This window comes from Manacus candei, unplaced genomic scaffold (genome assembly GCF_025592945.1).
Source record: "Manacus candei isolate 608988 ecotype Guabito, Panama unplaced genomic scaffold, ASM2559294v1 h1tg000034l, whole genome shotgun sequence".
NCBI lineage: Eukaryota > Metazoa > Chordata > Aves > Passeriformes > Pipridae > Manacus > Manacus candei.
In genome coordinates, this window is record NW_026138082.1 from 12712165 (window position 1) to 12724239 (window position 12075).

General features: G+C 39.7%; 1 protein-coding gene across 3 annotated transcripts in view; it reads left to right on the forward strand.

Annotated features, from left to right (window-relative positions):
- The window catches only part of LAMA4 (laminin subunit alpha 4), a 102552-nt gene that overhangs the window by 14527 nt on the left and 75950 nt on the right, over window positions 1-12075 (forward strand). For all 3 annotated transcript variants that reach the window (XM_051792093.1, XM_051792094.1, XM_051792095.1), the window contains exon 2: window positions 8554-8655. In XM_051792093.1, the coding sequence (XP_051648053.1) occupies window positions 8554-8655 (102 nt within the window). The remainder of the gene's footprint in view (window positions 1-8553; window positions 8656-12075) is intronic.

Genomic DNA, 12075 nt, shown 5'->3' on the forward strand with positions numbered 1-12075 from the left:
GGCTAGATAAGACGTGAGATGGGCATAAAAGCTTTTGGCAGTTCATGCCCCACCATATATAGGGCTGCATCTCCATAACTTGAAGGCATGTCCATGTGGACCATTCAAACAGAGCATTAATTAATAAACACCCTACCAGTCTGGTAAACTCGGTCTCTAATGGCCTCAAAGTACCTGCCTACACATTCAGAAAAGGGGGAAGTGCATACTGGTTTTCCAGTCTCCTGACCCTACATAGCAAGTGCAGTTCATAGGTCTTGTAGTGAATATGCAAGTCCATCCAGTCCTCTGGGACCAAGGCAGCAACCATCATGGCTCAGTCAGCAGCAGGGTCCCACAGTGCGAAGGTAGGTATATCCTTTTCTCCCACTTAACCCTTGTCCATCCTCATGTACACACACACTTTTGAAAGCCCATGCAGTCAAAAGACACTCCTAAAAACTACACATACTGAATTCTAAAGCCAAAATTTAACCTCCAGCGGTTCAGCACCTTCTCAGTTATCTGTTAAGTGCACGGTAGCTGTGTAAGATGGCAAAGGGCCCAGGGCTTCTGAGTGTGCTGCACACCAGTGGCATGGGCTGGAATGAACTACAGTTGCACACAGTGTTTACTGTATATCTGCTGGGTTGTGTGTTCTGCCAGCAAATGGAGAAAGGTTTCTCTTGCAGGTCCGCAAAGGCAGGAAATTCAGGAGAGTGGAGTACAGTGTTATCACTGCCCTTTTTTTCCGCATTAAGTTTCCCAGTAGACTGAAGAAGAACTAAATCTTTGTGTCTATGCTTATGAATAACTTGTCTTTGACCTGGGAAATTTGAAATGTCTGTTAGTTTGCCCCAGGGAACCAGAAATGGTCAATGACCATCAGTCTACAACTGGAAGTCTGGATTTTAAAAATCCATGTTTAAATGAACTGAAAGTCAATTATGACCTGAGCTGAAGAGCAGATGTAGAAGTCATGTTGCCATGCTCAGTACCTTTTGATGAATGAAACACGACAAGATTTGAATTTCTGTCCAAGGTAAATAAGATAATTTTTTAGTTAATGGTTTCCAATCATGATAAGCCACAGATTTTGTGCCTGCCCAGAGTGATTTTAATCTAGGTTGTCTATGGATTCAAACACTTTACATCCCAATTTGGCAAAGCAGTATTTTTAGTGCAGAAAAAGTGTGCCTTTTGGAGGGAACCAGAAGGTGTCCTAAGAGTGGGGCCATACTTCTTTCTGTGCTCGATCTTTCCTGCATGGTTATGTGGGGAGATTTACTCCAGTCACCAGGTCTGGAAAGTGTCAAAGTCACTAAGAGCATCAGAGCTCTTGCTCTTCTTTCCAGCTGTATCTGCAGTGCTTAAATTCAGCTTGAGCAAGGAATGAACATGGCAGCACTAACATGATGTCAGGCATTAGTTTTGTTCTCTGTAAAATGGGATAATCTTGTATCTCACAGACATGTATTAGAACTAAAGTCACTGCAGGGAGTACCAAGTATTTTGGATGACAATAGAAAGTCTTAATTATTAGTTTTCTTTCCTAAATATGCTCTATGCTGTTCAAAGCCTTGAAGTCGAAGAAGGACTGAGCTACTAGGAGCAATAAAATCACATTCCACTAATGAATGTCTAGTGATATTTTAAAACTCTTCCTAAAAATTATAGCTTTACTAAAGGTGCTAGCATATATGTATGCTCTCTGCCTCTGAAAGCAAAACCAAATATATCTCAGAGGGGGGCTGAAAAGATTCTGTTTGTAGGTTTTTGAATGCACAAGCTTGCAATGGGAAAGGTGGCACCAGTGTAGAGCGATATAATACAGCTCGCTTAGAAAGTTACCTGTAAATATCAGAGTAGACACTATCTGGACAAATGGAAACATCCCATGATCATGCTCTGAACTGGCCAAAATCAGCTTAACTGAAGTGTAGGAAGGGAATTGCTTGGACCTGTTAGACCTGAAGATTTCCTTTAGATGCATCCACTTTCTCTACCTGAATATACTGTCTGGTGAAACAGACTCTAAGGAGCCATTGTACTTCTCCAAAGGCACAAGGTCTTCAGCAGTTTATCCAGCACAGCTGTTGCAGCCTGGACACTTCTACAAGGCTCAGAATATCTGACATGATGGAACATAGGTTCCATCTCCCTGGACTTTGTATGCAGTGCTGGCACCTACATGTGAGCTGGCCCTCCAAGTCCCCCTTTGCAATCAGTAGACAGCAACAGGCACAGCTGACCTAATTTAGATGCATTTCAGTGTAGAAGAAATCAAACCATACAAAGGGCGACCTGCTGGCTTCTTCCCATGTGGATGTCTCCATGTTGATGACTCCCAGCTTGTTGTGGTTTGGTCTTCCTCCACAGGCAGTCAGGCTGACCAGCTGCCGAGGATGCTGGCCAAGATACCCTCATACTAGCACAGCCACAGCTGTGTTAGCACAGCACTGCACCTAGGGCACAGAGGTCCTCTGGAGTTCAGCCTGGGACTGTCTTCAGGGCTGACATAGACATGTCGGGTGAGACCTGCTGAAAGCTGGATATTTGGCAAGATTTCTGTGAGCTTTCGACTGAGGATTGAGCATTTCTGAAAGTGAGGACCCTATTGTAGGTGATCAAAAACAGGAATCTCTTTTGAGAAGAGTCCTATTCTGAGGAAACCAGAGAAACTGAAATAACATCAAATGTACAGTAGACGACCGCTTTTTCAGACTTGTTTCTCTAATGTTCTCATTTCTAATAAATAATGACATAAATGAAAGTACTGGGAGATATTCAAGCAGGAAAACATCTTTATTTTTAGGAAGGGTAGTAGGATATTTATCTCAATTTGGCCTAAGCAAACAATCTTCAAAAAGGTCTCAGAACTGTGGCTGCCAATTTCAAATACTGCTCATAAAGAAAAATAAACATAAGCAAGCATGTTTGGACTGGGTTTGGAAATGTCCTCAGGAAAAAGAGGGCTGATGTTTCCATTGCTAAACCATGCACTTCAGCAAACTGTTCTCTGTTTTAGGCACAAGGATTTTAAATGAATGAAGGATGTTTAGGGTACTCCCTCACACCTGTATGGCAAAAGATATAACAGAGTTTCATGGATTTGATATTACATTGCGTCCTAAACTGTTTGTCTAAACAATTCTTTCCAGACAAACATTACATATTGGCATGAAGTTGTCAAGAAGGGACATTGCTCCACTCAATTTTTATGATTGTTTTCATCAGCACATTAAAAACCTGGACTTAATTTATGCATGTGTCCTACTTTTACAGGTATCTAAGGCTGATATGATGACTGTTATATCAGAGGAGCAACATTTTTATATTTTCTTTTTCATGGGTTCTGGGGCAAAGCTTGATAATGTTCAAGTAGAGTTTGTTTTCTTTTCTTCTTCTTTTCTTTTCTTTCATTTCACAAGAGACTGTGGGGACTTCTGAGGGTCCCACGGTTCCAAAACTGTTGATCAATCTATGTCAAGTGATAAATATTATTATGCAAATAATTAACAGTATGTGTCACAGTTCTCAATAAATTTTTTGATTGAGAGATAGGCGGTCATGCCAAATTTCTCACTTCACAGATTACAATTCCCTCAGGGAATAGTCTTCTGGCAATATTTTTATCACCTGTAGAGAACAGGTCAGACAGAAGAAAAATGAAAATTTGAATGCACAAATATATTTTCAAAATTAAACTATATGTCCAATGAACTTGCAACACCACCAGCATAAAGCAGGTGAATGAGCTGTGATATGTCAGCTTAACCAGAAATAGCTATCTGTGTATGTACTTGTCCGTCACCAGAGGACAGGTAATGAGAATTAACTTAATTCTCTTCCACTGAAGGCTAAAAGAACATGATCAGGACAGTTACTATGACTTGAGTAGCATACAATAAGTTATGCTGTAGTCATTTATTTAACTCTTGACATATAAAGAAGTAATGCATGGGACCTGTTAGAAACTAAAAAAATGTGCATTTTTGCCTACTGTCATCAAAAATCACCCTTCTACACAAAATTCGCATTCACTTTTACTATCCTGAGCAGACCTTTGAAGTGAGAGTTTACTAATACCATAATGTTTGATCGTTGCCCTCATGCCTGAACATCCATATAACCCCCTGAGGAACCTTCTCAGATCTGGAGGGAAGCACACCTTTGGACTCTAGAAGTAAAGACCATAACACCGCTGGCGAGCTACAACCAAGGCTCGACTGACATTATACTTAGCAGTGACTTACAGCTGATGTGCCATCTCTACTACTTTGAGTGCTGTTCCTCAGATTCAGTTCCCCAAGTGCAACAGCTGTCTCCTCTTTTACAATGGTCCTAGTGGCAAGCACCATCTTTTTCTTCTGGGTTTGTTTTGGATCAGATTGTAACGGGATTCCTGGTCCAAGACTGGTAGGCACAATAATAATGAATATAACAAAGGCCGAAATGTCTTAATGTAGCCCATTTAGCCCTGGATACACATCCTTTCATGTACCCTAGCACTCAAAAGAAAACTCTGGAAATACTAAACACTGGTATGGATCCAAGGGAGCCTTTTATTCTGGAAGACAGAGACCCTTTGTATGTTTATATATTCACAGGAAAGTCACAAGTTCCAGTACTAACTAAAGAAATATGCCATGTTTTCCTACCATTAGATGAGAGAGTCAATGGCTACATCTGAATTACTGAATAAAGGCGTGTGGAGACTTCCTAGTCAAATAGCATAACACAGCCCATGTCCATGTGTTGAAGCGCTCTCCAAGTTTGCCCAGAGAAGAGCGGTCCCATACAGACTGCCTCATGGGAGCACGTCCTAACAAATGTCATGCTCTGAGCTGTGCCTGGTCATTGTCAGGAAAATTACAATCTGTCAAGGAGCAAATTGAGGCCTGAAACTACACCTTGCCTTTCAGCTAGACGGTGCAGATGCAGTCACAGAGGACACTTGGTGCATGCTACCAGCACACACTCTTCTTTTGGGAAAAGCAAACCAGAGGAGGCAGGGTCACAGCAAACATATCTACCCCAGCACAGCTGCACCACTACTTCTAGGTGGAACAGTGGACCTAATTCTGCCCTCAGTTATGCAGGTTTGGATAAGGAGCAGCTGTGATGAAAGCAATGGAACTGCTTGAATATAATATGAGAGTAAATTCATACCATGTATATGTGGATTGTCTTCCATCTTCAGTCCCATCTTGCACCCAGACCAGTAGAAGTGTCTGAAGAAACAGAATATGACTACAGGCTCCACAGCACTTTCAGCATGCAGCTGGTTCTTGTTTTTGGGAAATGTAATAATTAAATCCAGATGCAAAGTGAGAAGGGGGGGAATAAATGACACACAGGCATAAAAATTTTCAGGAGATCAGCAAGACCAACATTCAGTTGGACTTTTCAGCTTGAACTGGAACAAACTTTTTCCCTTGGGGAAAAAGAAATCTTATAATTGTGAAGACATAATTGCTAATGCAGACCTAACATTTTGGCTCACTAATTGTATTCACCATTCAGGAACAGATAGCAGATGGAAATGTTCCTCACTCAATTGCCTACATAATGATTTTTCTGGGAGGGTATTTTTATTTTTTTCCAGACCTGTTTGTGCTTTGTGTGCAATTATTTTATGCTTCCAGAACATTCAGCAATTTGAATCCCTCAATTAGTTCAACACTCTGACACTTCTTTTTGTAAATATGATGTTGGCTCACATCCTGGAACAACCAACCAATCACTCCATTATCACTAGTAGGGCAAGGAGCAACACAAATATATCAGAATACTTCAGAATGCCTGAGAAAACTTCTTAGCCCAAAGGAAACAATCTGGATCCCATTTTCCCCTCATTCCCTCTTCCCTCATAGCATTGATTGTCAATACCTCATTTCTGGCTTACATTGATGCAACCCATGGTTTAAAGTATTGTATTAGAATAGTGAGCATCAGCACTTTCTAAGTTTTTGTGATGAATTGAATAACATGAGGAAAAAATGTTGCAGAAAAAATACTCAGGTGACTTGGGACCCTTCATCTCATTTTCAAGAGGGTCTCCAACAATGAAAATAGCAGAGGTACACAAAATTGAGGCAGATGGCCTGAGGAACTGAGAAGTGTGTCTTTTCAGAATAGGAGGTAAGCTGGTTCCCAGTGGACCTTAGCAAAGACTGTGCAACACTTTCCCATACGCTGGAACCAGCAGTGTTGCACTGAACTGCACCTAACTTTTTCTGCCTTATGTGTGGATTAGATGAAAGCTCACTCATGGCTGCAATGCAGGCATGCCCTTAGTTGAACTAAAAATAAGATTATCTTTGTGGCTGACTAAAGGATTTTCACAGACACCTCTACACATATCCCTACATTTTCATTGTTTATATTCAATATCACAAGTAAAAAATTATTCTGCTTAGACCTGCAAAACCAAGAAAGCTTTTGGGCAGACACTAAAGGACCAGCTAGGACCACCTTCCAGCTGAGGGGCATCAGAGAGTATAACAAGCTTTAGATCTGTATAGGTGGAAATAAATATTGCAAAGGCAGACACTGGGATAAGAATCTGTTTTCAATTTAGAAACTAACTGTCTCCCTTCCACAGTGTGTGGCGTAATCATTCTTCTGCAACCTTCAGTCTGGCAGGAGCCAGTCCTACTGCTCTGTGTTAAGACTAAACAACTGAAAGAAACAAGCAGTACAAATAGACAGTATTTCTGCTGTCCCAAAGTGGCTGTGGTATGAAGACTTTTCCTCCTAGGAACTATTATCAAATATACTGTTTCCAAAGCAAACCAGATAAAATATTGTGCATAAGAAGGGTAAAGGCAACTGTGATTTCCATTTATGTTCATCTGAGCTTCTCAGAGCTCTCTGGGATAAGACTGGATTAATGATTCATTTTTAAACATCATTTTTTAAAGCTTGTTGTTAGTCATCTCACAAGATACATTGTTTTCTAAACAAGCAGCTTATCTGGCTGTTTTGAAGTGCCTACCAACACCTGAGAATGGAAGTTAACATGGAGACGAGACTCCAGACGGCTGTCTTTTGCTACCCAGTGCTCCACAGCTGCAACTGCCACCATGAAGACATGCAAGTGCAGGTTCCAGATGTGACAGGGCCACAGCACCATGCCAGGATTAGGTAGCCCCAGCCACCAGCAGGGATATTTAGCACTAGTACTCACAGCCCAGCTTTTGCAGCTAACGGAAGTATCACTGCGTGGTGCTGGACTTGATACTATAGACCTGCTGTTCATGCCATAGCTTACAGTGGGCATGAGAAGTAAAGGTTGCTGCAGTGCAGAAAAAAAAACTCATCCTTGATTTCAGGGCAACTCAGGAAAGTAAGGAAGAGGGAGATACAAAGGAAATCTAATCCTAATTTGATCAGTACCATATAATAAGAAGCCTCATAGCTCATACAAATGTGAGAAGATTCATGCTCTTCTGTGTCACTTGAACTTTCCACTTTTCCCACTTTTTGCAGGGGTAGGTCCTCAAGATCCACAGAATACAAAAAGTGCTGGCCACAAAACTTATGCCAGGAGAACCTGGCATACCTCAGGCTCTGACAGCCACCTCAGGGGTGCTATTTGCAAATGATAGCAGAAACAGGATGTGGTAAATAATTTTTTTAAAAGCTGAATGATGTACTGGTGCTTTCACATCATCTCTGCAACAATATTGCAAGAGTTAGATAAGGTTAAGATATTTAGGATCCAAAAATTCATGAGTTTTCAGCGATCCAACATAATCCATGTGACACAGGGAGACTGGACAGGGAGAGCAAGTGCTGCCTGAATAAGAGATGTTGCTCCTGAGGTCAACCTGTGCATGTCTCATCAGCTTTGTATAATGAGGGAGAAGTTCTTCAGTGGAGAACAAGAATTTACACATAATACATCAAATGAAAGCTATCCTCTTTAATTTTATTTTTATTTTTCAGTCTTAGAGCGGCATCTTAATAGCCTTGTGTTTCTGATTCCTTATACCATTGCTCTAATTAGGCAATGTAGACATTTACAATCTTCTGCTTAATTTTGGAAAGCTTTGGTATGTTATCAAAAATACTAAATTATATAGAATAGACTCAGCCACACATTTATTCAGAAGGACCTTGATCTCTGTAGATATGTTTCTGTCTCCTGTAGATTATTTATCCAAAGCTCATCAAAGCTTTGATGGAAAGTAAATTTTCTAAAGCTTTTCCTTTTTTCAAGTAAAAAAGGAATTCCTTTCCTATAAATACACCTTCTTTGCTGAGAAGGATTATCATTTCTGATTAACTCATCCTCTAGTACAAAATGTAGCAAGAATCTACCAATTCCACACCCACTGCTGGTCAGGGACAGGACACGGGCAGGAATGCTGACAGCTTGAATACTCTAAGGCAAAAAAGCAAGCACCAGGACAGAGAGTAAAAGAACAGACTCGAGTTCAGCAGTGTGTGTGTGTGGTCTGCTATGACTGGGTTGAGCAGTGTGCTCTGGGGAGACCTGATAGTTATAGTTCTTGTTTTCTGCTCCTCCCACCAAACCTTAGGAAATACTTTTTTTTTCCATTGCAGGGATGCCAAGAAGGATTTTATCGTACCAGCTCAGGAAAATGCTCTCCTTGCAACTGTAATGGTAATGCAAACAGATGCCTTGATGGATCTGGAATCTGTGTGGTAAGGAATTTCTGTCTTCTCTGATTGTTTGACTCTTCAATTAACACCGGTGCTCAGTTTCAATACACAGCAAAAGCAGTGTCTTTACCACAGGACTTTTTGCTGAAGATTGATCATAACTAGGGCCAAGATCAATACATTAATAACATTATCGTGGCCAAATTTCATTCTCACCTACATAAATTATCTCCGCACATTCAAAACACTTCCTGCATGCTGTATTTTTGAGACCTAGTATGCTGGAGAAAATGTTTAGTCCATCACAAATATGTGAAGAGTTTTTTATACCTCTGGAGAAAAAAAAAATCTATAAATTCAAACACATTTCTTTCTTCCTTTTATGACTACAGTGCTGTATATAATATAAACAATTTACAATGGTGAGCAACCCCTGTGAGTGTATATACATGTGTTATCCATAGCAATTCTGCTGCATGGCAGCCTCCTGCTGTGAAGGAACAACATGAGAAGGTTGAAATAATACACCAAGGGAAGATCGTGTTGAACTCCAAGGTACTGTTACAATTTCCAATATGTTCAATCTTACTCAGAATCAGCTCATACAGAAAGGTGTGTGTTAGTAATAATAGTTGAACATTTGTAGCTCCAGAGTAAAAATCAGTTCAGTAAAACTAATCCCAATTACTAGTGGGCAGTCAGAGCACTAATACACTAATAAAAATGATGGAAGTTAATACTGTAATGTATCTAAACCACATAGCGAGAGCTAGGCACTAGTATACTCTTTGCAGGCTTGTAAAGCAGTAGAGCCCAGAACTCCTTGCTCTGCCATGTGTTACTTTTGACAAATCATAAACCTTTGCCCTCAGTTTATCTCTTCATAAAATGGCCTCATAATATTCACATATTTTACATCATTGCAGCCACTATCAAGTTTTCAGTTATATAAATACATAAAGTCATGCTCCATGGCCTATTTCCTACTATTTTTGTTTCTGTGGGAAGAAGACAGTGCAGCTGTTCAGCCTAGGAACAATTACTATGGCTTGGCCACTGTAATGTGCTTAGAATTGGCTGGTTTCTGCAGAACACATATTGGCTTACTGTTTTAATACTATATTTTCAAAAGTGGTTTTACACTGCTAGGCATTCACAGCTATTCTCTTTCACATGCACAAGGCTTTTGCTCATGGGATGATTGTCCCCTTAGTGCCAAGTGACCATGCCAAGGGGAAACTTCCGACGGAAGGCTTAGGAACAAGAGAGAGAGCTTGTCAAATGTCTGCTTCTGGTAACCCTGATCACCAGAGAGCTTCTGGAGTAGAATATATGAGGTAGGGAAGTGTAATATCTTCAGTTTACAAACACAGCAGAAGACCTGTTTCCTATCTTCCACAAACGAAGCCTGATGTCAAGGGTTCAGGAACAAAACAAAACAACAGCAACAACAACAGCAAAGCTACCGTATTAGCAGGAAATAATCTGAAGGTGTTTGTCCATTCCTGACTGGTATTTCTTCAGGACACTAAAGTCCTGGAATTAGCCCAGTAGTAAGGAATAAAATGAAAATCCAAACACCAATTTTCTACTTGATTTCTAGTAAGCCCTTTGATAGCTTATCTGAATGATTTAAGAAGCCATTAAATACAGGTCATTTACTTCTGAATAAAGGGGAACAGTGAAAAGCTTAAGTGAAATAAGAGTGAAAGGAAGAGGGATAGAGCAGAATGAAAAGGAGTTTTAAAAGTTTGATAGCATAAAACAGAACAAGAGACAGCCATGGGGACTGCAGTAACAGGACTTTCCTGAGCATTTGGAAACATCCAGGCAAGTTCGGAAGACTAATGAAATTGGTAAACCACCAAATGTGACTGAAAAGTCTGGGAGAAGGAAAGCTTAGAGAATGAAAGAAGTAACTTGAATTACAGCAAGGAGAAGCATGTCAGATGAATGAATTAATTTAAATTAGGGAAAAGTGACTTGATGTTTGGTAACATGATTTGTATTAGAATCAGTGGACAAAGCAGCTTTCTGAAAGGACTGTTCTGGACAAGCACATGTATGGACCTGGCCAAAGGCTGCTGGGACTGGGGCTGGTGCAGAAGGGAGTAGATACCTGCAGTAGCTGGGAGTTCCTGCAAAGAGATAGCACCACATGGTATGGAGAGCTCACCATTTTCTCCATTCTCAAATTTTTAGGCAAACTAATCCAATAATTCCTGCAATGGTAACCACCACATATGATAGTAAGATGTAAGATTTTCTACACTGAGTTAGTTTTCAATGGACTGCTGAAAAAAATAAATCTATATTTGTCCCATATTATTATTGTTGTCATCCTCTACTTCTATCAGTATGAACCTGCTATCTCCCTGAGATGCAGCACTATTCTAAAATTTTATCACTTATGGACCCTTCGCTGTCACCATATCTTACTGTAAACATGAGCCATAGACACAGAATGTCTTTAGCAGAAGATCTTGAGAAGAACTGATATTCCCCAAAGTTAAAACTTTCTATGTCTGCATGTTTAATGGAATTTTTTAATAGACTTATTTAAGCATTAAAAAACCTCATAATTTTTTAAAGTTAACTCTGCTAACAATTCTGACGGTATAATAACATGAAAGTAGTAATAACATTGTGTTCAGTTGGTAGATAATTATTTTTTTATAGTTTAAGTAATAACTAAGCTATAAGAACCGAATAAAGTTGTGAAATGGACAAGACAGTATGAAAAGGAAAAAGTACTCTGCTTCAAAAGGGATGAAATATAAGGGTCAGATTCCATACTAAACTCTGAGACCATCATATTATGCAAATCTCCCAAATCAATTTGGCAAATGTAGTTCCCACAGCATACAAATTAATGAAATTTTCATTGGCCTGTGCCCTGAATTTAAAATCAAATAAAATTAAATCCTTATTAGCAATGCCTTCAGGTAGAGTGCTCACATCTTTAATTTCTGTCAGCATATATAACTTGAGATTCTGTTTCAAAACTTCTCACAGCTTATTCATAGAGTGTAAATCAAATCCACAAGTCATTAAAAGCTTATTGAATGACACAATCAATGAATCAACAAACTCATTAGGTAACCAGACAGAAGAAATTACTGCAGACAGAGCCTTTCTTGCACAAATGTCCACATAAAACCAGTGCTGAAATCAGTCATGTGGTCCTGTGATTAAAACTGAAGAGACACTCAGTCCATTGTATTAGGATGGAAAATCATCCAAGTGTTAAAGGAAGAACATCCAACACAGTGTAAGCTCTATTTATGATATAATAAAATTGAGATGTCAAATAATGCTTCATTTCAAAGACGTTATCTGTTGATACAGGTAAGTCTAGTAGGGGAAGAAATGTCAATTCATTGTGCTGATTTTAGACTTTAGATTTTCAACATAATTTTCTTAATCCTGGCTAAGAGAAGAAAATAAAGGCACTTAGGACTT